The sequence below is a fragment of the Aquarana catesbeiana genome, linkage group LG11, assembly GCF_042186555.1.
Source record: "Aquarana catesbeiana isolate 2022-GZ linkage group LG11, ASM4218655v1, whole genome shotgun sequence".
Lineage (NCBI taxonomy): Eukaryota > Metazoa > Chordata > Amphibia > Anura > Ranidae > Aquarana > Aquarana catesbeiana.
The window spans coordinates 52002485-52029583 of NC_133334.1; the positions used below are offsets into that span (position 1 = coordinate 52002485).

Consider the following 27099-nt stretch of genomic DNA (forward strand, 5'->3'; position numbering starts at 1 on the left):
CAGGAGGACAGAACGGAGGTCCCAAAACCCAACCGTAGCCGGGACCCCATATTGCTCAGTTCACATATGAGCCGCATGCTGCTCACAGCAGGGGTCCGGTGCGCGCTGGTTCACCATTTCAGGTCCGATTTCAGCCCGAATTTTGGGCTGATTTTGGACCTGAAATGGACCAAAAGACGCACAGTGTTTTTGTGCAAAACGCACCGGAGCCAATGTGGAGATATGTGATTCCACATCCAATTCACAATGGTGTGAACCCAGCCCAACAGTGCTTGCAGCTTTAGGCAAATCTCCCAGGGATGCCACAGCCCCCAGGCCGGGTCTTACCCTCCCAGGATCATGAGAGCTCCGCTCTGGGCTCTGGCCTATGTATACTTCCCTCAGCCTCCTGCTGGTCACCTGCAATATTGACCAGAGATTGGCTGAGAAGATATTAAAGTGATATTAATGGCAAGGTTTTAAAAAAAAAAATAACAAACCTATTATACTTACCTGCCCTGTGCAGAGAGCAGCCCAGATTCTCCCCTTCTTGGGTCTCTGCCGGCGCTCCTGGTCCCTCCCTCGTGCCCCCATAGCAAGCAGCTTTCTATGGGGGCACCCGAGCAGGATCAAGATGGGGCTTATTGGAGGGGGGGGGGGGGGGGCTGCTGCACACAGAAGGTGTTTAACTTTATGCAGAAAATGGATGAAGGTAAAAAAAAACATTGAGCCTTTAGAACCACTTTACCATTCAGGCTGGGGTTACCATTCTCCCACCCACCATCCATGTCCCAGGGTCCCCTGGGAGACAGGGGGAAGTAATAAAGTCCAGATCAGACCTAACTAATCAAATAATGCTCCCCCTGCTTGCAGGGAGGCCAAATACTAGATTTAACAGAACAGTAGCTCTATGGGGCGTTACATACTGTATGCAAATCAAAAGTTCTGGGTCAGAGATCCTACAAAAATGAGTTCTGCTTTAACATATGTGCAAAAAATGCAATAAGGGCTCTGGCAGTAAAACGGCTCATTCACACTTGGGGGGTGGTATAACCTCTGGGCTGAGCCACACTTTTACCGCCACCCCCTACACAAACACGCCAACGAAAGAACTATTCCCCTGTGGTAAGCTGTACTGCCGGCTGACCACAATCTATGCAAGTGAATGGGGCTGCTCTGCAATACATACACTTGCGGCTTGCTGCTGTGGCAATGAAGGGGTTAAAGCAGGCAGTAAGAAGGCAATACAACACCTCCTCGCTGACTGTCAGATACTCTTTGAAGAGCAATCCAAATGCGAATCGCTCTTCAAAGAGCACTGCAAGTGTGAACAAGCCCAAAGGGTTAATTCCCAGCAGACCCTGCATGTGTTTTATCACATCTGACCGGAGTGTCGCTTCCCTGAAGAGAAGAATGTCTCCTAAAATAACAATGATGCAGCAATGGGGGGACATTACCCAACAACACAGCAACCTTCACTTCTGCAATGTGATGTATTGGGTGATGACATTGTAACAGAAGTCCTAACACATAGAATACAACTTTTGTTTACAATGATTATTCTCCATTATGGTACATTCATGGAGGGCAGAGAGGAAGACATATGTCACACCCACACACAGTGGTGAGCCCCCACTCTGCCCTCACTCTACTATACACAGTCTATTGCTTCTGCCAGTACTCAAAATGGCGCCTCGGGAAAGAACACCACGCCCTCCAGTCACATGGAATTCAAGACTTCACCACTCCCTCCCTGGTCACATGGTATGCTGAACTTCCTGCCCTCTGCTTCCTTTCAACAAAGGAGCGGGGGAGGAGTTTTCGGAGCACACCGGAAGTTGGTGTGTTCTAAGATTCTGCCGTTTCCGGTTCCTGAAGTGCGAACTCACCGGGCCTGTGCAGAGGAGTAAAGATGTCGTCTGTGTGGGATGAAGCAGAGGTGAGGGGAGGCGGTGGGGTGGTGGGCACTGAGTTGTAGAGGGAGGTTGCATGGCCATGTGGGACTACAAGCACCAGCAAGGCTGGCAATGTTGGTTCTTCTGCAGATCTCCCCCACTGATCTAAATGATTTGGGGGCTATCTTCCCTTGGGCCCACTATTCTACTATCACTTGGGGGGTTCATATTCTCCCCTGGAACCCACTATGTGGCCACTATTCCACTGTCAGCAATGATATGTGGCTATCATACCACCCTCAATAGTTTCCTGGCTATTCTCTCTTCCAGCAGCCAGAGAAATGACTTCTTATTGTAATGTATGGAGGAGTCAGATCCTCTGTCAGGTGTTTATCTCTGGCTGTGTCCCCATTGGGGAAGTTTGCCCTCACTTCCTGTGTTGGTGACCCCGGTCATGTCCTGACATTGGGGATCTTCCAGGGACAGAAGTGAGGGGCCACGGACAGCATTACCCCCCCCCCCACCCCCCCATACAACATCTAACTCTTCCTCACCCCACTGTATACAGAACATAAAGATACCCGTCACCCCCTGATCACATGGCAGGGACGCTCTCTGTAGAATATCATATTGGGGACAATTAACCGACCAGCGTGTCTGTGGTGTGTGTGGGGGGGAGGGGACCAGGATGTGAACCCCAGTGCTGAAAGGCAGACGTACTAATCACCGATCTGTCCATTATACTCCAGGAAGAGTTGGTTCCCTTACACAGCCCCGTCCCCCCTTACACAGCCCCGTCCCCCCTTACACAGCCCCGTCCCCCCTTACACAGCCCCATCCCCCCTTACACAGCCCCGTCCCCCCTTGCACGTCAAAGCCCTCTCCTCCTCTGGGGTCTAATGTTTTTCTCTGTGCTGGCCCAGCTCCTCCACCCCTAATTTTAGATCCCTACATAACCTTTTATATAGCCAATGGGAATACTACAAATCAGTGGTTCTCAGCCACTGGGGCCCCTGACCTCACTCTCTCATGGGAGGGGCTTCCTGTCCTCCATGAATGGATGAGAACTCCCAAAGTTCTGTGTTGGAATGACAGCCAATCAGGATCCCGAGAGCAGTGCAGAGCCACACCCCTCCAATCCCTTGCATAGTTATGGGGTTATTGTTCCCTGGGGGTGGGATTTGGAGGACTATGCTGCTCTGGTGGCCACCGTCACACTAACGTCAATGATTTGGTGGCTATTCTCTCTTGGGTCCCACTATTTCACTGACTTCAATAATTTGGGGGCTATTCTCCCCTGTGGCAGCTTATCCACTTACACCAATGATTTGGGGGCTGTTCTCCCCTGGTGGCAACTTGCCTACTGACACCAATGGTTTAGGGAGCTCTTTTCCCCCAGGTGCCATTATTCCAATGACTGCAATGATCCGAGTGACTATTTTTCCCTGGAGCCACTATCCCACTGACATCAATTATTTGGGGGGGCAGCCATCCAGTTTTCTCATGGTGTGTTCCAGGCATAAGGTTGGGAATCCCTAATCTAGGGTGTCACAGGTCTGGCAGCTGTGAGTCTGCTGGGGTTGTTCAGATCCAAGATGGCGGCTCCCAGCAGTAGTCTCAAGGCTTATGGATGTCTATATGAGGGAGCCTCATACTAACCGCTGCTTAGTGTGATGGCCTACCTAAAAAAAACAATGCAGTTTTCGGATGCATTCAGGTTGCCCTTCACCATGTATAGTGTTTGGAAGATCTAAAGATTGCACAGATGGTCAGACTGTTCTTTTTGTCAGGAGATCTGATTTTGAACCTAGTTTAAACTTGCAAAATATGTTCCCTTATTATGGGGTACTTGAGATAATCAGGTGATACACACAGAGATTCTTTTTGTTCAACCTGCAGGCTGAATGAAAATTTTATGACAGATTCCCCCATTCATGCTATACAGTGCAGACTGAGGAATCTCCTGATGCGGCAATTGTATTCTGACAGCTGAAGCCAGCACCCGTCAGAATACCTGAATAGCGGCTGCATTTGATTGGATGCAGTTGCAGTTTGGCTGACAATTTCCTGCACAGCTGCCGATGTCGGGCGGTATGTGGCTAACAGGACCACCGCATAGCGTATTTCATTTGGTTCTTCATTAGCCGCATGAAATTCATAGCTACTTTATAAACCATTAGTGGTGCCTAAAACTACAGTGTTGGTGTGCTATGACTTATTATTTGTCATTGTTCATCTTATTATTGTCAATTCCGATTTCAGACAGGAAGCGATGGAAAATCTCCCCCCCGAGGGATGGGGGCGGGGCAGAAAATAAATGACTAGCAGAGATTTTAACCCTTGCTTATTCTATTTGAAACTAAAATAAATAGAGTTGGGCTTTATTCTAATTAACCACAAATGTGTTGGGAAAAATAACTATCCATGGAATTAATTAGTGTGTGTATTTATTATTGTTATTCTTTGCATTTTTTAGCAGGATGGAGTTGGACAAGAGGTTCTTAAAATGTCCACAGAAGAGATTATCCAGAGGACACGGCTCCTGGACAGTGAAATAAAGGTCGGAGTAACACTTTTATAAAAAATCAATTTTTTTTTATATGTTGTGGAAAAGAATTCCGGATCCTGTGCTCTATAATATACAGTATATCTATAATGACTATAGAGTAGAAGTAAGGCTACATGTATTTTTACATACCTCAAGCCATTTTTTTTGTATAGATGGGGTATAAAAGTGGTTGTAAACTCCACAAAAAACCTACAAGACAAATGCATAATGAGCTAGTATGCATCGCATACTAGCTCATTATGAAATACTTCCCTTAGATCAAAGCTGTTCCGGTCCCCGTACACCGCTGTGACTGGCGTCATGTCTCCCGCAGTTATTTCCGGGTTTGCGGGCTCTGGCGCTGTGATTGGCTGGAGCCGCAATGACGTCACTCCTGAGTGTGCTGGCAGGAACCACCGGTCACGGCACAAGCCGGCCATTTCTTCAGTGCGCATGTACCAATGATATTGGTGCTTGCGGATACAGAGAATATCTCCTAAACCGTGCAAGTTTAGGAGATATTCACAGTACCTACAGGTAAGCCTTAACATAGGCTTACCTGTAGGTAAAAGTGGTGTAACAGGGTTTACAACCACTTTAAAGTGGTTGTAATCCCCAGATTTCCTTCCACTGTCCCAGGGCACACCACCATCAATCAGTTTAGAAAGATGGAAACATTTTAGAATGAATTGTATAAATACCCTTTTTAAACCCTTCCTTCTGTGTAGGTTACATGACCATTTCTTCTATTCTGCTCGGTATGGCCCAGTTTGGGGTTGGGACTTAAAGTGAATGTAAATCCTCACATATACCCAGTGAAATGAACAGTCTCAGATGATACACAGAGATGAAACAAATCTCCCTACATAAGTTTTGCTTGTATATCTGCTGTCTTCAGCTTGCTATATTCTTTAAAATTCTAACATCAGCTTAGAATTTTTACTTCCTCGTTCAGCAGTAGGAGTGGATTCTTGGCATACACTGGGACACAGCTGATTGGAGGAAAGGCACCCCCCCCCCCACATAGGTAGAGTAAGGAAGGAATGTGCAGAGCTGTGCTGTGACAAGACAAGCTCTCTGCTAATCTATTTTATAGCAACCTCCCATGACACAAATTTCAGGCTGGTTTTATCTTAGTTGATGGAAAACTTGTCAGAAGTTATCATGCTGATAACAGAGCAACGAAACAACAGAAAGACACAAGACTTAGTGCTTTGGAAAGAGGTAAACACTACAGATCTATGTGCTTAGGTCAAATTTCATGAATCAGGTTTACATCCACTTTAAGCCTGGAACACCCATTACATTTTTTTTTTTGTTTTTTTTTTCAGGCTGAACGAAAAAACTGACAGATCGCTGTACTAAGTAAGCAGTGTTAGTGCAGTGATCTTTCCAGCTGGGCCTTTGTGTTCTGACAGGGGGACTCCGAAAACCCGCTAGAACACACTGATCAGAGCTCACAGACATGGACTGCTAAGCGGTGATCGGATGCTGATTCTCCAGCATGTCCCTTTGACAAAAGCCAGTCCTTAGACCGGCTTCTGATAGGACAGCTGCACACATGGTCTGATTGTCGGCTGGTTTCCGCTGAAGCAGCCAATATTCGGTCTGTGTGTACCCAGCTTAAACCTCAACATGCCACTTGTCCGTCCCCCACTTCCCAGCCATGCAGAACGGAGTGGAGTTGTGTACCCTGTAGGTTTGCTGCTATGACCTGGGTGGCTGGGACAATTATGCCCACACAGTAAGGCCTCATGTACACTGCTGCTGGTAAACGGATGTTCAGTTGGATGCTTTATTCAGCTGCCCCTGAACTCATCCAATGTTATCTTATGTGTACATGTACACGGGTTTGTTTCATGTCATTTTTAGGCAGTTGCGTTTATAGGCTTTCCTTTGAAGGCAAAAAAATTAGTTCAGACGCCGAAGTTTCTAAAGTTTCAGACGCTAAACGCAGTAACTCGCGTTTAGTTTACTGGCATTTTTCATTTTTGGCTATTTTGAAAAAAAAAAAAACCACGGCAAAACAGACGTTTTAAACGTGGGTTACTATCTGTCAAGTTAAGCGTTCAGGAGAGGTTGTAAAAACGTCCCGTGTACATGAAGCCTAAGCCATTTATATATTGGTTTTTATTTTTTGTTTTTTTAAGCTTTGCTGTCTAACTTGTTGAAGATAAATCCTCTCTTAGACAGTGGTCCCCAGAACAAGTGTCCCCAAGTTTCCTCTCACTTCTTGTTCAAGGGGCATTCTTTATATCAGGGTGTCACTTAAAGAGAAAGAAAGAGGAGCCTGCCTACCTGACTGTATACTAAGTTTAAAACAAAGAGAGATTGTAATGGAGTTTAGTTATTTAACATTTATCCCTCTTCCACACAAAAATAAGGGCTCTTCTATTATACAGATGACATATTTTAGTGCGTTGTCCAAGTAATGAATGATTTGACTGCATTTCAGATCATGAAGAGCGAGGTTTTACGAGTCACACATGAGTTACAAGCCATGAAAGATAAAATTAAAGAAAATAGTGAGAAGATCAAAGTGAATAAAACTCTTCCCTATTTGGTATCCAACGTCATTGAGGTGAGTGTCTAATTGTTTTCTTTCCCAACAGGTTTAAATAATGTGCCAGTGTGAAAGTAAAATTCAGATGGCACAAGCATAACGCTCCTATCCCATAATAATGCAGCTGCTGTAAGTGTTGTATCATACTATAGTAGCATTCGCTGCATGTAGAAAGTAGAGATGATTTTTATTTATTTTTTATTTTTCTCCCCCTTGCGAGAATTCTCTGCTGAAGCCGACAGCTGTAAAAAAAAAAAAAAAAAAAAAAAAGATAAACAGGCAGTCTGACAAGTATCACAACATTCCTTAGCTGCAGAACGAACTATAAACATTGTTACGTTTTGTCCTTTAGATCAAAGGAATGAACCTCGGTGTGTAAATGAGTGGAGTTTAACCACTATATATTTTTTTTTTTTAGCAGAGACCCTAGAGAATAAAATGATGGTTGTTGCAATTTTTTATGTCACACTGTATTTTCGCAGCGGTCTTTCAAATGCAATTTTTTGGGGAAAAAATACACTTTAATGAATACAAAAAAAAACCTAAACCGTAAAGTTAGCCCAATTTTTTTTGTATAATGAAAGATGATGTTATTTCGCGAGTGATCTTTATTCTATGCAAAAATATCTGGGATTCTCATTTTGGCCAGAATCGTGCAGCTCTAGTAGAAAGCAGTGCTGTCTTCTGGCAGCAGTTCCGGCCATTTCTGTCTTTCACCAAAATTAAGAAAAAAAAAGATTTGAACTGAGTGCTTCTCCACCTTTCAGGAGAAGCCTTGTATTTTTATTTATAAATGAAAGGCTTCTTCTGCTGTCTGAGGTGGAGAGATGGGAGCACCTCAGCCAATCAGAGGAAGCCTTGTGATGGTGTGGCGATGATGCTGCACTTCTGCTGAATTTAGAGCAGTGGTGCCACTCACTTAAGTACGCGCCGCCTCCTTGCACTACAGTGAGTTTAACCTCTTCATGTCAACTGTACGCAAATATGCAGCCCCACTGAACTGTGCTTTTTTTGGCCTGGGGCCGCATATTTGCGCATCTTCCTTCATGCTGGGAGGATGCCGCATGGTGCGCTCCCAGCACAGAGCCCCGGGCCCTGTACTAATGATCAGGACCCGGAGAGCTCGATTCCAGGTCACCTGATCACTGTGATAGCCTCTGATTGGCTATCACAGTGATCAGTCACTGTGAAGCCCGCCTCCCATGGTTTTCTTTTTCTGTGAATGGAGGAGAGAGGTACTTAGTATCTCTCTCCTTCAATTAAAAAAAAAGGTAAAATAAAGTGTGTGTGTATAAACTAATAAAAAAAAAAAAAAAAAAAAATCTAGATCAAACCTGGTCAGTATTTTATTTTTAGTGTGGTTTTTTTTTTTAGGTAGGATAAAAAAAAGCAAAATGCGCACTATTGTTTTTGGGATACGTGGTTTCACTGTGATCGTCAGGAGCAGAATTTATTTTGGGTTGTTCTTTGGTGGTAAGTTATGGTAGTAGCAAGAAATATACAGCTACATTTAAAATAATTAAAACTGATTAAAAAAACGGTTTACTATTTTTTGGACCTGTTTTTTCCTTTGATAATAACAAAAAAAAGAAAATCCAGAGATATCCATTACCATTTACCACCAAATGAAAGCCCAATTTGCCCTGAAAAAACAAGGTATCCACCTGGATGCACAAAGTAGTTGTGATGATATGTACGGTTTTACTAACTCATGTCAAAGTTGCAAAATTGTGCTTGGGCATTTAGATTTGTTTTACCCTTAGGTGTGAAGGGGTTAAAAAAAAAAAGAGGTTGCAGAGACATAGCTAGTGGCATTGCTTATTCTCAAGTCTGTACCTTGACTGTAGCTTGACAATCAGTACCTGGCCGTAACTAGTCCTGTCCACTGTTTTCTGGATTGACAGCACTACCTCCAGAACTAAAACCTTCCCACTCTGAGCTGCAGTGTCAGGGAGGGGGCGTGCATGACACACAAATGAAGGAGGAATGGGCCAGTCAGAGGAGGTTTTTAAAACCTTGGTAGGACTCTTATGACTGCTGCTAAGGTGGTGGTTGTGGTTTTCCCCATTATTTCATATTTACCTCTCGAGACAATCGGGTAATTGACTAACAGCTCTGTCGGTGTCTTTGGCATTTGAAATTTCCATGAGTGTCTGATGTCTGTTTCTCCCGCTGTGTGCTGTGGTTCTGTCGCCCTGCCCCTTTTTTGTTACTGCTGAACTCTCTAGTGCCTTAGGGGTTTGAGAATGGAAGCAGGGTGTGTAGACACAGGTATACAACATTTGTGGAAGTGTTGAAGGCCAAATAGTCTTACAGAGGCTACAATACTGTCCCTAAGGGAAGGTGGGAGACATTGGCCACTGGTGATGTGATTATAATACTTGCAGGGCTCTTTGATCTGTTTTCTTTTAAACTGTAATGTATGTAAAAATCCTGTCATCTCCTGTTTTTTTTTTAGCTGCTTGATGTGGACCCCAATGACCAGGAGGAAGACGGTGCCAACATTGACCTAGATTCCCAGCGAAAGGGAAAGTGTGCCGTTATTAAAACATCCACTAGACAGGTAAAATGCAAAATTCCTCTGTACTGACTTGTGTGTTTTTTGCTGCATAAGTTTACATTAAATGTCTAAAAAAAAAGTTACAGTGCAAGTTTTGTGTGCAACTTCTAGTTATATGGGCATTGCAATGTTGTTGAGCCCCCCGTTCACACCAGTGCAACTTAGAAATCATGCTTTTTCAGCTCGATTTCAAAGGCACACATTAGCATGATTTGTACTGCCGATTTTACTGTGGCTCGTGACTTCAATAAACCAAAGTCAATGCAAGTTGCAGTGAAATTGGGGAAAAAAAGTAGTGCAAGAACCTTTTTCAAAGTCACCATGACATGAGTCGCGGTTATTTACAGGGTTCCATTGCCAGCAACGAGGTGCGAATTGTCTTGGAATTTGGAAAGATCAAATCGCACTGGTGTGAACGGGGGCTTAATGTCAAATGTGGCCTGTTTTGCTTTGCCTTGTAAAAAGGGGTGTTAAAGCAGATGTTGCATTACTTGCAGGGCCACTGTTTACTTTTGCCTCCCCACCATGCTAAGTCATTCTAGGGGAAAAAAAATATATATTTGACTTGCATTCCCCCTTGGTTCTGTGGAAAAGGGGATGAAATGATCATACTCTGATGAAAGCACAGCAAATGCTGGGTACTCGAAATCTCGCAAGCAGACCCTGCAGCACAGTACTGGAAGCATATTCTCGGTGAGATTGAGTACTATAAATTCCCCAGATCTTGCCCAAAGGAGGATAATGTCACCCTTGTGTAAGAGCCATTGGTGGAGCCGGGGTAAAGGTGAGTATGGTATGTGTTTTTTTTTTTTTTTTTTTTTCTTTTTTTTTTTTTTCCAGCAGTTCCGCAAGGGGACACATTTAGGGGCAAGGTCCACTTAAGAATCAAAGCCAAATCTATTTTTGCTTTGGGTAGAGTGGGAAAGATTAGAAGCTCTGTCAGGTTTTTACTGCCATCCGCTTATTTACTGTCCTGTCTGGTTGTAGTGCTATAACCAGACAGGAATGGAGCAAAATTCTGCATCAAGGGCTTAGACCACAATATAACATTGACATGGATTCTGGTTTTCTCTTGCTCTGCTTAAAAAATAAAATGGGGGGGGGGGGGGGGGGGGGCAAGATAATCTTTATTTTTCATCTGTTTTGCATATGTTCAAGTCTTGGCTGTAGTAAAAGTGTAAATTCAGCTTTACAAAAAACACACACTATGCTCTCTTTTTCTATGGGTATAGTAGTGCCGTCTTGTTCATTCAGGTCACACATGCCCAGATGTACGCTCTGCTGTTTCCTATGATGAGTTCAGCAGCCACAACAGGAAAAAGTACACATTGTGTATGCAGGACGTCACTCCCTCCCTTGGCCCAAAAAAAAGCAGTGGTCCCAACACCTGCTCTGTCCAGGTTATTGTAGTCTTTAATGCTTCATTTAATGTATTTTTAAAAAAATTCAAGCTGTATAAGTATCGGTATTCTACCTGGTACCAGCCTCTGGCAATCTCTGTACAGCAGAGCTCATTTGGCAGGTAAAAAAAAGTTCCCATGTGTGTATTCAACTGTTTGCCTGGATTTTGACTTTAACTTATTTTTTCTGTTTTCATGAAAAGCGGACCCCTGTTCTGATCTGGGGTTATCCATTCCATTTGACATGATGATGTTGTCTGTGAAGCAATGCTTTCTGTTTGAAGAAAAAAACATAGAGCTTCTGATTAACACTCTGTCCTTCCTTTCACCAGACATACTTCTTGCCTGTCATTGGGTTGGTTGATGCAGAAAAACTGAAGCCTGGAGATTTGGTGGTAAGTATTTTACATAGATGGTATGTACTGTATGTCTATTTTGAAGCCAAGAAATCCATCTTGCTTCTAACTCCCCGTGTAAGCTGAAAACCCAGCCAGTGTTGTCAGGCCTCCCTAGTACGCTTTTTGCAGAATACAAAACACCCCCTCCTTACCTCTTCTCAATAACATAAGTGTGAGATGTTCTGTTGTCCAGCAGGTGAGAACTAGGCAGTGTTGACAACACTACTTGGGATTTCAGTTTATCTGAGGCTAAGCTGTCAGCTCACAATGGAAGTTAATGGCTACCTGGATTTCTGGAATATCAAAAGTTTTTTTTTTTTTTTTGTTTTTCTGTAGTTGTATTTTAGACAAAACATAGGGAAATGTGTATATATTTTAGAATAGGAATTAATCCCACACATTTGACCGTTGTCAGGTCAGTGGGCACTATAATGTATGTTACTTTGTGTAAATGTATTTTGTTGCATTTTACCAGTTCTTCAGAAGGTGTCTGCAGTTTACTTTTCTCAGACATTTTCCTCTTTATTTTCACCTGGTATTCTTGTGAACAACATACTCCTTGTACCTGTTGGCTATATTTGACATTGTATTTATCGAAGGGTCTATTGTAGCCGGCCAGGCTGGATCTTAAAGATTTCTCCCTTTTGTTCATCTCTATTACATAGGGCCTGATGGGACTAGTAATTTACACAACAAAGATAAGCTTCTTTTGTGCTTACAGTTCAGCCCACTGGAAATAACAAGGACACTGCATTTCTGGTTAGGTCAACAAGTATTTTCTGTACTTTTTGAAAATGTTGTTTGCCTGAAAATAAGAAAACTAATACAGCCAATGCTGTAATAAGTCCTTGTTACTCGCATATTCAACAATAGTCAATAACCTGAGCTCCAGAAAGTGCAAGGATTCACCTCCTGGTCCTTATTTGGTCTCACATATCACAGGTCTATCTGGGGCAATTGTTGAAGGACTTTCAGACATTGCAAGAGGAATATGGGTTACCAAACCATTTATTCTATCAATATTTACAACCCAGGCATGCCATTTCTTCTCAATCCAGACTGTCAACTTGGGTACTGATAGAACCCAAAATACTTACACAACTGGCTACCTCACTCTCTAGAAAAGGACAAATTTCATCCTTCTATACTTTTTTATCCCTGGTATCGAGCCATGTCTCTCAACTGCAGAACTCAGTGGTCGGAAGACATAGGACATATTTTTGATGAGGAGTGGCCCACTGTCCTAGATAATGCACATAAGGTGCCCGAGGTGCGATGTGGAGAATGGCACTCTCCTCATGCTATAGAAGTGTCCAAAATTGGTTCCATACTGGACAAAGGTAAATGATTCTATTAATAGGATATGGAATCTTAATCTTACCTTAGATCCTAAACTATGCTTACTGGGCTGGCTAGCTGAGGAACAATACACCCCTCACACATTCATAGCTATTCTTAGAGTCCTGTTTATTGCTCGAAAACGTATTGCACAGAAGTGGCTCTCTGCAACACCCCCCTCTTATGATGAGTTGGTTTCGGCAAATAGTAGTCTTGCACAGGGAGAAACTGGTTTACCAGCATAGGGGTAGCCCAACAAAATTTGAACAAATCTGGGATGCATGGTTAGACACCCCAGGACTTGCCCCTAGTTCACAATAGAATCCTTGGTGGAAGAGTTTCCTCAGACTTGGTGTAATATGGTTCTAGATGCTGTTCTGCTAAATATGGAATATCTACTCTTACAGCATTTATCAATATTGTTGAGTAATGTTGCTATACAGTATCTTTATGGTGCCTAGACATATAAAAGCTGTTTATCTGTTTTGCACTTTTTTTTTTTGTTTAATCAGTTTTTTGGTTTTTCCCTTTTTCTTCTTTTTATTCCCTTCTCTTGTTTTTTTTTTGAGAAGAGGGGAGAGAAAGAGGTCTTGAGGTTCTTGTGCATACCATTCTCATTGCTGAAAATACATTTTTTAGAACAAGTATATTGTTTAATTTTGTACAATGCTGTGTATGAATTTAGACTCTTAATCTCTTGTTGTGTATGTTTGATAAATCTCAATAAAAACAATCTGATTTAAAAAAAAAAAAAAAAGTACTGGTAAGCTGCAGTATATTAGTTTTGTTTTTGGGTTTATTTATGCTTTGTCACTTGGAGTAATATACCGAGGACACAATGCTGACATAGGTTCAGCAATGAGTAAGATTGCAACATCCATATTTATGGTATGTAAAGGATTTTTTAGTTTTCCACTGCCTTAGGTTGGGAAATGGTTGTAGAATTCCTTTTAATTATAATCTGGTCCCTGTTTCTTCAGGGTGTGAACAAGGACTCCTATCTTATCTTGGAGACCCTTCCTACAGAATATGACTCTCGTGTTAAAGCAATGGAGGTGGATGAAAGGCCTACTGAGCAATATAGTGATATCGGAGGACTGGATAAACAGATTCAGGAAGTACGCCAGACCTTGTCTGCATTTCTTTAGCATTCATTGTTTCATTGCAATCTTCATTTTCTACATATAACTTTTTTTTCTTGCAGCTGGTAGAAGCTATTGTACTACCCATGAACCACAAGGAAAAATTTGAAAATCTTGGCATCCAGCCCCCTAAAGGGGTGCTTATGTACGGCCCTCCCGGCACAGGGAAAACCCTGTTAGCAAGAGCATGTGCAGCACAGACCAAGGTAGGCGGTTGTTGAGTAGCACTAGGACACAGTAAGTTTGGGAGGCACAGGTGGTTGTGACACTTGCCTTTGTCTTATAGGCTACATTCCTAAAGCTTGCTGGACCTCAGTTAGTTCAGATGTTTATCGGAGATGGAGCCAAGCTTGTCCGGGATGCCTTTGCTTTAGCCAAGGAGAAGGCACCGTCCATTATTTTCATTGATGAGTTGGATGCTATTGGAACAAAAAGGTTAGTTTTCTTGTTCAGCATAGAGTAGTAATGCACAGCCATGCTGAATTCAAATGACAAACTGCTTTTTGAAGGTGCAACCTGTAAATTACAACCCTAATTCTAAATAGGTTGAGGCGCTGTGAAAAAACTACATAAAAACAGAATGCAATGGTTTTGCAAATCTCATAAACCTATATTTTATTCACAATAGAAAACATGTCAAATGTTCAGATTGAGAAAATTTGCTATTTTAAGAAAAAAAAGATAATTTTGAAATTGATGGCAGCAACACATCCCAAAAAAGTTGGGGGAGTGCAACAAAGAACTGGCACTAACAAGTAGTACTTACAAGGAAGAGCTGGAAAAACATTTTATAACTAATTGGGTTAATGTAACAGGTCAGTAACATTATTGGGTATAAAAAGAGCATCTTCGAGAGTCAGAGTGTCTCAGAAGTAAGGATCGGCTCGGGCGTGTTCGCAACCCCACGCACCTGAGCCCACCAGGAAGCTGATGTGCAGTGTTAATCACAGGCAGTGAGACATTTCCTGATCTGCAGCTGCACAGCTTGGGAAATGTCTCACTGCCTGTGATTAGCACTGTGCAGTGTCAGCTTCCTGGCAGTCTCGGGGATGTGGGGTTGTGAACACAACCATCACTACTCAGAAGTAAATGTGGACAGAGGTTCAATAATCTGTGAAAAGCTGCGCCTTAATATTGTCCAACAATTTCAGAATAATGCTCAACATAAAATTGCAAAGACTTTGAATATATTATCACCTAGAGTACATAATATCATCCAAAGATTCCAAGAATCCGGAGAAATCTGTGTTCAAGCGACAAGGCCGCATGTGATATTCGGGCCCTCAAACGGCATTGCAATAAAAACAGGCATGACTCTGTGAAGGCCATAACTCCATGGGCTCAGGAATAATTCCAAAAATCACTGTGAATACAGTTCGCCGTGCCATCCAAAAATGCAAGGTAAAGCAGCAATATCTGAACATAATACAGAACATGATACGCCATCCTCTTCTCTGGGCCAAAGCTCAATTAAAATGGTCTGTTGCAAACTGGAAAACCTGTTCTGTGGTCAGACTAATCGAAATTTGACATTCTTTTTGGCAACCATGGACGACGCATCCTCCGGACTAAAGAGAAGAGGGATCATACAGCTTGTTATCAGCGCTCAGTTCAAAATGAATCAATGAGTGACTTGTATAGCGCTACCTATGCGAACTGAATCGCCTCAGGGCGCTTTTTTGCTGCCGGTGTCCATCTGTAGTATAGCACGGTCCTGACACGCTTACAAACACATACAACATACACATATTTGGCCAATTTTTCGACAAAAGCCTCCATCTCTGATGGTATGGGGGTGCATTAGTGTGTAAAGAATGGGCAAATTGCACCTTTGGAAAGGTATCATCGATGCTGAAAGATATATTCAGGTTTTAGAGCAGCATATGCTCCCATCCAGATGACATCTTTTTCAGGGAAGGCCTTGCAGGACAATGCTAAACCGCATACTGCATCTGAGAAGACAGCATGGCTTCCTAGTAGAGTCCAATTGCTTGCAGTCCAGACGTTTCACCAATTGAAAATATTTTTGGCGTTCCTTGAAACGAAAAATATGACAAAGACGACCCAGAAATGTTGAGCAGCTGAATTCCTATATCGGGCTAGAATAGGACAATATTTCTCTCCCACAACTCGAGCAACTGGTCTCTTCAGTTCCCAGACGTTTGCAGAGTGTTGTCGAGAGGGGATGTACACCGAGTTACATTTTCTTAGTTTAACCAATTCCCGCCTGGCCTATAGCAGAATGATGGCCAGGCAGTGGTTGTTATCCTGACTGGGCGTCATATGACGTCCAGCTGAATAAGCCGCGATCTCGCGCCCATCGGTGGTGTGGGTGTGTCAGTCTGACACACCACATCACCGATCTCGGTAAAGAGCCTCTGAAGGAGGTTCGTTTTGAAGGAGGCTCTTTACCACGTGATCAGCCGTGTCCAATCACGGCTGATTACGATGTAAACAGGAAGAGCCGTTTTATCGGTTTTTCCTCACTCGCGTCTGACAGATGCAAGTAGAGGAGAGCTGGTCGGCGGCTCTTCTGACAGGTGGGGTCTGTGCTGATTGTTTATCAGCGCAGCCCCCCCCCCCCGCAGATGCCCACCCAGGACCATCAGGATGCCGCCAGACCACCAGGGATGGCCACCACACAGGACCACCAGGTATGCCAATCAGTGCCCAGGCAGCTGCCAATCTGTGCCCATTAAAAATGCCTTCCAGTGCCACCAGTGATGCCCATCAGTGCTGCCTATCAGTGCCCATCGTCGATGCCACCTTTTCAGTGCCCATCAGTGAAGGAGAAAACTGACTTTTTTACAAAATTTTATATATAACAGAAACAAAGAAAAAAACTTTTTTTTTTTTCAAAAGTCTTTTTTTTAATTGTTTAGCAAAAAATAAAAACCACAGAGGTGATCAAATACCACCAAAAGAAAGCTCTATTTGTGGGAACAAAATGATAGAAATTTAGTTTGGGTACAGTGTAGCATGACCGCGCAATTGTCATTTAAAAAGTGACAGCGTTGAAAGCTGAATATTGGCTTGGGCAGGAAGGGGGGTAAGTGCCTGGTATTGAAGTGGTTAAACATTTATTATGTTTTCTCATTTCTGTTGTGACTAAAATTTGGGTGTATGAGACTTGCAAAATCTTTGTATTCAAATGTTTGTATTCTATTTTTATGTAGATTTCACATAGTGTCCCTACTTTTTTGGAATTGGGGTTGTAGGTAAGCAAGGGGGCTGTAAGGGGACTGCTGTGTGTGACCTTGATTGATCTTGTGCCATAAATATGGGTGTACCATGAAACAAGGTCTAAAAGGTGAACCACAACTTTGCGGTTATATTTGGAGAATTAGAAATTCTAGAACTTTGTTTTCACAGGAGTTCTTCATTAGCCAGCTCTCAAAATAATGTAGCCTTTTTCTATGCTGTTTAGTACATGATCTTATGAAGTGTTTTTTTGTAGGTTTATTGGCTTCTACCTAGGTTGATAGAAGTATATGAACACTTAAAATCAACAATCTCATTTGTATTGGGTTTAGAGCTCTATTATTTTGTCTTGCAGGTTTGACAGCGAGAAGGCTGGAGACAGAGAGGTACAGAGGACCATGTTGGAGCTTCTCAACCAGCTGGATGGTTTCCAGCCCAATACTCAAGTTAAGGTATGTACTCCTCTTCACTGTGCTGCAGACATTTTTATTAATAAATTTGTTGTAAAGCATGAAGTTTTTTTTTTTTTTACCTTCATGCATTCAGTGCAGTGACGCCGGGGGACCGATGCTGCATCCACCTAGGTAAGTATAATGGGTGGGAAGAAAACGGATTCCCATACTTCTCCTTTTAAGAGGATTACTGACACAGGGAGCTGTAATGTTTTTAGAAAGCCATGTACAGCACCCTGCTGGCCCCTTTCACCAGCCACGATCTGCCTGCATTGAATAGATAAGCACAGACACTTAGTGATGATGTGATTTGGTCTACAATAAGCTATGTATTGATAACAGGTTTATTTAAAAATCGAATTAGCACATTGTTGAAGAGAGAAGGGAGGAACCAGAAAAGGCCAACTTTTATGCATATTAAACTTAGCTTTAAACACTTGGCCCCTTGTAAGACCTAGAAAATGAAAGGTGTTATTTCAGTGTGACAGTGTATCTAGTGTTGTGACTATAGTGAGGCCTTAAATAACTCTCTTCTCCATAAATAAATACATTTTGTTTGTACATGACATGGCTTGAAACTACAATGTGATAACACCTTTACCAGTTTTCTCACTATGAGGGAGCAGCTTTATATGCAGATTAGGACTCTAAAATAATATGTCTGCAGTATTCCCCTGCAATATGCCAAGATTGCACAGAAATCTGAAATGCGGCATCATGGAAGCTGAGCTCATTTCCCTGGTTCAGAAATTGCCCAGCAATGTTAATATCAGAGGTTACACACAGATATAAATGGAAATACCATAACCTCTTGGCAAGTAAAGAGATGGAGGCCCCTTTCATCAGTGTAGATTGTATCATCAATGTTATTTATTGTGGTTAATGTATATAGCGCTGACAATTGCAGAATGCTCTGGTCGAGATTTAAACCCAAGGACCCAGTGCTGTGTAAAAATAATTATTTTTACATGTGAAGTTTTGCTTGGGTACCTTTTTTAAAAGTTCATTATTGTTGCCATTTCATCTTTAAATAGTGTTATCATATGGATGTGGTAAGTTTGAGGAAACCAGAGTACCCAGAGAGAGCCCACAATGCAAACACAGGGAGATATGGAAACTCCTGGTTGGGATTTGCCCTGATTTAGGGTCTAGTGCTGTAAGGCAGCAGTGCCAGCCACTAGGACACTGGGCTGCCTGAATGATTTTTATACTTGTGTTAATAGAAGTTAGTTGTAATTCTGATGTATTGATCCTATACCATCAGACTGCCTGTTTAGCCTGTCTGGTTCAGGATAAGTTTACAGTATGTACAGTAACTACCAATCAAGAGAAACCTGCCAAGGTACAGATATAGGAGCTGCCATTGCTGACTTTTGTTTTTAATGGTTCAGGCTTGGGGGACGGTCTTCCTGATTTTCACTTAAATGACTTGAATCAAACAATCTGGTCAGAGTTCTGGCTCCGCTGGCTGCATACTTGTTCTAGGTCTATCACTCTGTATTAATAAAAGAGGATGATGATGACCTTGGTGCACTTTAAAACAAACTAAAAGGATCAATCACCTTTCCAATGGTCCCTCACCAGCATCTTCTGCTGTGTGGTGGCTTTCGGTCATCTTTATTGGCAGGTGCGGAATACCATCACTCCTGCGCATTCACAGGAGGTAGCCATTCCGGCACACAGGGATTGAGCTGGCCACTGTAAGCTGAACTGCACATGCAAAGCTTTGTTTATATTCTGGGGATCCCTGTGAGCAGGCATGTGTATTTTAGAAAAAGTTGCCTGCTGTCAGTATGCAACAGCGGAACTTTTATTTTGCTTTAAAAATAAAAACCTCAGTGACTGCTGCTATATTTTACCCTGACGGATTCTTATTAACTCTTTGTTTTGCAGTCTCACATGTGCCTGTAAATGTATTCAATGTTTTTCATATTTTCCTGCAGGTTATCGCTGCTACCAATCGAGTAGATATTCTAGACCCTGCATTGCTTCGGTCAGGGCGATTGGATCGCAAGATTGAATTCCCTATGCCCAATGAAGAGGCCCGTGCTCGAATCATGCAGATTCACTCCCGAAAGATGAATGTCAGGTATGAAAAAGAATGCACTAAGGTTTGCTGTTTTTTATTTCTGCCACTTATTAAATCTTACTTGCAGCCCCTAACTTGGATGCTTAAAGTCCACTTTGTGATTTTTACCTCCCGGTAAACCTATCATAAGGCTTCAAATGAATATCTCCTAAATGGGCACGTTTTAGGAGATATTCACACTGGATACAGCCGGTGACTTCACCAGCGCAGGCACTCCAAAGGTCCAGCATATCGTGCCGGATCTTTAGAGCATCGTACCGGAACCGAGGGCTCTTGCACGCATGCACAGGAGTGATATCATCGTGGCTCCGGCCACTCACACTGTCAGTCTGCAAACCTGGAAGGAAGACAAGGGAAAGATGGAAGCCCTGTCAGCAATGACAGCGCACCGCTGGAGTGCTTAATTTTAAGGAGTGTATTTTATATGTGCTAGTACAGTGTGGGAAAAAGTATTTGATCTCCTGCTGATTTTGTATGTTTGCCCACTGACAAATAAATGATCAGTCTATAATTTTAATGGTAGGTTTATTTTAACAGTGAGAGAGACAGAATCACAACAAAAAATCCAGAAACACATTTGATAAAAGTTATAAATTGATTTGCATTTTAATAAATGAAATAAGTATTTGACTCCTTTGCAAAACATGACTTGGCACTTAGTGGCAAAACCCTTGTTGGCAATCAGAGGCCATACATTTCTTGTAGTTGGCCACCAGGCTTGCACAATCTCAGGAGGGATTTTGTCCCACTCCTCTTTGCAGATCCTCTCCAAGTCATTAAGGTTTCGAGGCTGACATTTGGTAACTCGAACCTTCAGCTCCCTCCACATATTTTCTATAGGATTAAGGTTTGGAGACTTTCTTGGCCACTCCAGGACCCTAATGTGCTTCTTGTTGAGTCACTCCTTTGTTGCCTTGGCCATATGTTTTGGGTCATTGTCATGCTGCTAGGTGGTGGTGGTGTTTCTTCTATTCAAGATGTCACGTGCACACTGATCCATCTATGAAGTCTCATTTACATTGAGGACTGTTATTACCTTATATGAGTCACATATTCACTGAGGACTTAAATTTTTTGGATGTACTTTTTTGTTGCCCCCTTTTCTTTGGGTTTGTCTGTTTGAGGATGTAATGGTCTTCTATGGTCATTTTTATTTGTCATATTAGCGCTACACTTATTTTATTCTTTGTCATGCTGGAATACCCATCCATGACCCATTTTCAATGCCCTGGCTGAGGGGAGGAGGTTCTCACCCAAGATTTGATGGTACATGGCCCCCGTCCATCATCCCTTTGATGCGATGAAGTTGTCCTGTCTTCTTAGCAGAAAAACACCTCCAAAGCATAATGTTTTCACCTCCATGTTTGATGGTGGGGATGGTGTTCTTGGGGTTATAGGCAGCATTCCTCCTCCTCCTCCAAACAAGGTGAGATGAGTTGATGTCAAAGAGCTCGATTTTGGTCATATCTGACCACAACAATTTCACCCAGTTCTCCTCTGAATCATTCAGATGTTTCATTAGCAAACTTCAGACGGGCCTGTTGTGCTTTCTTGAGCAGGGGGACCTTATGGGTGCTGCAGGATTTCAGTTCTTCATGATATGGTGTGTATTACCAATTGTTTTCTTGGTGACTATGGTCCCAGCTGCCTTGAGATCATTGACAAGATTCTCCCGTATAGTTCTGGGCTGATTCCTCACCGTTCTGGGCTGATTCCTCACCGTTCCCATGATCCTTGAAACTCCACGAGGTGAGATCTTGCATGGAGCCCCAGACCGCGGGAGATTGACAGTTATTTTGTGTTTCTTCCATTTACGAATATCCGCACCAACTGTTGTCACCCTCTCACCAAGCTGCTTGGCAGTGGTCTTGTAACGCACTTCAGCCTTGTGTAGGTCTACAGGGACAGGTGTCTTTTATACAGGTAACAAGCTGAGATTAGGAGCACTCCCTTTTAAGGGAGTGCTCCTAATCTCAGCTTGTTACCTGTATAGAAGACACCTGGGAGCCAGAAATCTTGCTGATTTGATAGGGAATCAAATACTTATTTCACTCATTAAAATGCAAATAAATTTTAACTTTTTTTGAAATGCGTTTTCTGGATATTTTGTTGTCACTCTCACTGGTTCAAATAAACCTACCAATAAATTTGTAGACTGATCATTTCTTTGTCAGTGGGCAAACATACAAAATCAGCAGGAGATCAAATACTTTTTCCTTCTCTGTATGCAATGCATACTAACACATTATGCAATTGTCTTATAGGGGAATGTGTGGTGTGTATTATTTTTTTTTTTTTTTTTTTTTCTACTGCAGCTGAACTCCCAGCAGATATTTTATATAAAAGTAGATATAAGTACCTGAATTCTGCTTTTTGTCACGTGTACAACAGCACTCAAGCCAGGAGAGGGTAGAATCAGAATTGATCCCATCAATTAACTTGCTTACTGGAAGGGGGAAAGCACAGAGATGGTTTCTGTTGCAACTCCGTCATTCTTCAGACAGACTGCTGTGATTCCTGGACTATGTTGTATTGCTTAACTGAAGTGAAGACAAGGGAGATCAGGGACCTGGATGTGTTACAGCAGAAGAAACTAGATCACAAAAGTGATCTATATACAAAGACGTTGAAACGTCCCTCAAAGCACTGCAAAGCCCCCCCCCCTCCCTGCAGTCCAAAGCACAGAAAGGGTGCTGGGTAAAAGGGTATTCAAACAAGCTAATGCAGGCTAGCAGAAGCAAATGAGCAACAGAAGGTGGAAACGCTGAACACCAGAACCCAGCCTTTCTACGGAAGGGAAGATATGGCTATAGCCTAGGCTCCTCCTGAGTACACTCCTCCCACCCATGGGGCTTAGTTTTAGAGATAAGAGATCACAAGAGTGCCTGAACAGAAACCTAAAATTATTTTGCTGGTAAAATAGTTCATATATCTGCAAAAGTGTGTTCTCTGTGTGTTCAGCTTTTAAAGAAACCTGTCAAGACAAACTAGGAGGCTGCCTTTTGATTATCTCTTTCTGAAAGAGAAATGTTATTCAAAGTGTTCAGCAGATTTTCATCACTTTCCTTTTTATCTGGCCATTTTGCCATCTGTATTTCTGCATTACACATACTCCTATGGTCACATTGTAAAGCCCTTAAAGTAATGCTCTCTTAAAGCGGAGTTCCGCCTGGGTAAAAAAAAAAAATTTCAAAGTCAGCAGCTACAAATACTGTACTGACTTTTTTATTATAAGAATACTTACCTGTCCAGGGAGCCCACGATGTCGGCCCCTGAAGTCGACAAGTCCCTCGGCTCTGGGTGCATGCGCTGGCATCCTTACTAAAGGAAACAGGAAGTGAAGCCTGTTTCCTACTGCGAATGCGTGAGTTGTGCTTTCTGAATGGTTCCTGCTGTCTTCTGGGACCTGTGTGGAAGGAGAAGGGGCTGGACATTGCGTAGTTTGCCGCACAAGATTGTGGCGGTCTTTTCCCGGAAGTAGGAGCGCATATCTGTATTTGACAGGTATCCACTCCCTCCTGAAAGGTGCCAAATGTGGCACTTGAGGGGGGAGCAATCCGATCCATGGAAGTTCTGTTTGAGTGGAACTTCACTTTAAGAGAGATATGCAAGGGGCTACCATTGCGGACCTCCTACTGAAAATGCTAGCTTTCTGACCGTCATGCTGCATGTAAATAAAAGTTGATGCAAACGTTGCTTTCTATAACTGATCTGTATAAAGTTGTGGTAACCAGTAATTCTGACTGCCAAACATTTTTGCAGCTCATAGCCTAATAATGTGAAGTAAAGAGATCATAGTTTTACTGCAGGTGGCCACTTCACTCCCAACAGTTTGAACTGTTGATCATGGTGTGTCCAAGCAATGTTTCAAAATGCAATGTTTCAAAAACAGTCCTATACATCGCTGCCTATTGTTTTACAGTAATCTATCTGCCTGTCTACCACTGCCTGAGATGGAGCTATTGAATACAGCTAGAAGTGATTTAAAGTTTAATTGGTTTATTCCGGTCTCTTTTTCAGCCCCGATGTAAACTATGAAGAGCTTGCTCGCTGTACTGATGACTTCAATGGAGCACAATGTAAAGCCGTTTGTGTAGAGGCGGTGAGTATAGTGTTATTTGATTGTTGAAATGTCTGTTTAGTAGTTATTCAGCTTTTTATTTACAGTTTAAAAAGCAAAATATAGTAATTTTTTTTCTTAAATATATAAAAGAGATCAGAACAAATGAACATTGTAAGGCTAGGATCACATCTGTATGGGTTGTTCCCGCTGCTGGTCCCTCAGCCACAACCACCCACACAGAAAAACATAGGAGATATGTGCGGGTGCCATTAATCCTAATGACACGCATGTGCCTGAAATCTCTCCCGCACTAGGAATCGCACTGCACTTGTACTTCCTGCATGGGCTGCAATTCCAGAAATGGTGCAATGACCTTTTTCCCTGCTTTTCAGGAGAAACTGCAGTCTATTCAAATGAATGGGCTGCCGTGCCTGCACAAAACGTGTCTCACAGAACCGCATCAATGTGAACCTAGCCTAAGGGGGAATTTATAAAAACTGGAGCATGGCAATCTGCTTCCATCTTTCATTTTCAAAGCTTAACTGAATAAGCTAAAGCTAGAAGCTGATTGGTTGTAATACACAGCTGCTGCAGATTCTATCTGCTCCAGTTTTGATAGAGTGTGTGTGTGTGTGTGTGTGTGTGTGTAAAAAAAAAAAAAAAAAAAAAAAAAAAAAAACTTTTTTTAGTAGGTATAGTTTTGTACTGTATATGTATCTGCTCATTTAGGTATGCAGGCTTTGCTTTCTAATGCATTTCATCTGGAAACAGACATAATCCTACAGATACTATCTCTACAATTGAGCCTTTTTCCTGTGAAATATATTTGGAAGGTTCCAGGTGGGGTTTAATTTTGTACTCCTCTGGAAACAAAGTTTTGCCATATCACTAAAACCTTTGAAGTGGGGCTGGTTATCTTCTCTAGACTTTTTAGAGGAGAGTCCGAGCAATTATAAGTCCAGCACTGGTATGGGACAGCCGTTCACAAGAGCTATGTAGGCCGCTGGATTTGGGCCTGGTGTTTACTTACTGCTTGCAGGCTCACCGCCTCTGTTTGAAATCTTCAGAATGCTGCAGAGTGGTACATGTGCATATTCACTGCAGCCCCCATTAAAATAGAAGTATGATGGAGGGACTCCTGCCTGGTCTGAACTCTCTCCCCTTCTCCCAAATTCTCTTCCCCTTGGGGACCCTCATTTCTCCCCTCACTCTTATTCTCCTTTTTCCCTTTTTTGACTATTCTGTAAGTTTGATTCTTTGCCCCCCCCCCCCCAACTTTTTTTGGCTATACTTTTGTTTTGGATCACAGTAGTACATTTTATTAATGTTCTCCTGTGACAGTGTCATCTGATAGTGGGCTTTAAAGTGGGGTTCCACCCAAAAAAAAAAACTACATGAAAAATTAAAAAAAAAATACAAAAAAACATTTGGATTTTTTTTTTTTTTTTTTTTTTTTTACTTACCTCTAAATGGCTGTTGCTAGGTGGTCCCTCGTAGTCTGCCTCTTCCAGTGCCTGGGCTGGTGACATCACTCCTGTCAATCATCTGGGACCCATTACAGGTCCCAGGTGACTGAGCGGCCAATCACGGCGCGCGGCACCGCTCACTCATGCGCAGTGGGTGCCAGGCTGTGAAGCCACAGCCCGGTGCCCACAGTTGCAATGCCAGCACCGCTGAACGGAGGGGGGGGACGAGCGGGGCTTCAATCCCCCGCATCGCTGGACCCTGGGACAGGTAAGTGTCCAATTAAAAGTCAGCAGCTGCCGTATTTGTAGCTGCTGACTTAATATTTTTTTTTTTTTTTACTGGACCTCGGGTGGAACTCCTCTTTAAGTTCAGGAAGGATTCTGGCAATATTGTCAGGAAGGCACCTGACTGACTGGCGCTCAGCCCTTTACCCAGCTTATCACTCCAGTGAGCACTGAAGTTGCAGAGAGCTGAATGACTAGATGTCAAGTGATCGCTCAACTTGTGCTGGGGAGGGGATATGAAAAAAGATAACCCCCCTAAAATTCATTAGTGCCCGTTCAGAACTGTGCATTGCAGTAGCACATTTTAATTCACACGTTTTTAACATGTGCTTCTGCAGTACATTACTGCACCACTCAATCCTTTTTAATAAGCAGCCCAACACACTAAACCAGCAGTCACCTGACACACCTGTGTTGTGGTACACCGTGTCTGCAAAAATAGTGCAGCTCTACTTTTTGGACCATTGTGATATTGTCTTATTGATTTAATCAGCCTGTGCTAGTAACCTGACCTGTGGCATTCTCTCTTTTTTATTCCAATCCAGGGTATGATTGCTCTGCGCAGAGGAGCCACGGAACTGACACACGAGGATTATATGGAAGGCATCTTGGAAGTCCAGGCTAAGAAAAAAGCCAATTTGCAGTACTATGCGTAGAGCCCAGATGGGGTGATCTGGTGGGAAAACTCACTACTTGTTGTGTCTGGACTGTTTGCTTTATGTTACAGAAAGATAGAAATAAACCTGGCCTCTTTAGTTGTAAAATCTTTTTCCACAAACCGTGTCTGTTTCTGTATCAAGCTCTGCTGCAAGACATTCCCTTGATCGCTCTTCCTGTACTGTGACAGAAAACACGCAGGGCTCTGTTTGAAATGTCAGGTTTTTCAATGCAAGAATCATTACTACTATCATAGACAAGAATCTTGCATTAGATAATTTTTTTTTTTTTTTTTATAAAGTATATTTGTGAAGGTTTGGAGTGAGAGCAGCTCAACCTAAAATGACACACAATCTAAAGTTATCCCAAATATAGTGCTTAGGACTGATGGTAATCGTGAAGCTGGCTCTTGAAGTGTCCATTGACATGTAATATAATCCCACTGGAGGTTCTTCATAAATCACAAAGTTTATTAAATGGCTTAAAAAAAAATGTATGTCTTGTAACAATACAATTTGTCCATGAGCAACAATCTCTTGAATATAAAAATAAGAATAAAATCAAGCCCCTGTGTGAAGCTTCTAAGGTGCTGACACTTGCATGTAACACAACAGCAATGGTGATGGTATATGATACCTTTTTGGCTCAAGAAAATGCCTCCCAGGGACTGTATGTCAGTGTGCACAGGACCTGTGCTGAAGGCGGTGTCTCTGGATAGATGATAGGAGGAGCGTGTGACAAGCGGCTCAACTCCTAACACTTGGCTGTCACCCCTGCTGGAGCGGATGAGGACATGCAACCTCACCAGTAGCCGGAGAGAGCCGAGGACAGCCAAGGGCCAATCAACTGATGCCGGAGAGAACCGAGGGACAGTCAGTAAATGCTGCAGCAGTGCAGTGGAGACACCATGTTTCGCACGCATGCACTTTATCAAGTCATATGACCCTGGTCATGGACACAGAAATATATAGGGGAATCTTAGAGAGGAGAATGGGCGAGCTCATATTAATGCCTCAGGTATGATGGCACCACCTCCCTCCCTCACATCAATCATTAATAGTAC

General features: G+C 42.7%; 1 protein-coding gene across 2 annotated transcripts; it reads left to right on the forward strand.

Moving 5' to 3' along the window:
- Positions 1 to 1760: 1760 nt before the first annotated feature.
- PSMC3 (proteasome 26S subunit, ATPase 3) lies at positions 1761 to 26143 on the forward strand. Of its 2 annotated transcripts, none has more exons than XM_073604353.1 (12): positions 1761 to 1918; positions 4351 to 4434; positions 6878 to 7003; positions 9444 to 9548; positions 11278 to 11340; positions 13662 to 13799; positions 13886 to 14029; positions 14110 to 14258; positions 17380 to 17476; positions 19420 to 19565; positions 23586 to 23667; positions 25925 to 26143. In XM_073604353.1, exons 1-12 carry the CDS (start codon positions 1892 to 1894, stop codon positions 26033 to 26035), a joined length of 1272 nt encoding a protein of 423 aa, XP_073460454.1. In that variant the 5' UTR covers positions 1761 to 1891; the 3' UTR covers positions 26036 to 26143. The 2 variants fall into 2 exon arrangements, with proteins under 2 accessions (XP_073460454.1, XP_073460455.1); XM_073604354.1 differs by having other exon boundaries at positions 1765 to 1918; positions 4354 to 4434.
- The last annotated feature ends 956 nt before the right edge of the window (positions 26144 to 27099 follow it).

Coding starts and splice junctions, on each gene's coding strand:
- PSMC3 (XM_073604353.1), top strand. CDS start 1,892: ATGTCGTCTGTGTGGGATGAAGCAGAG. Junction 7,004..9,443: donor TGGTATCCAACGTCATTGAG/GTGAGTGTCTAA, acceptor TTTTTTTTTTAG/CTGCTTGATGTGGACCCCAA. Junction 14,030..14,109: donor CATGTGCAGCACAGACCAAG/GTAGGCGGTTGT, acceptor TTTGTCTTATAG/GCTACATTCCTAAAGCTTGC.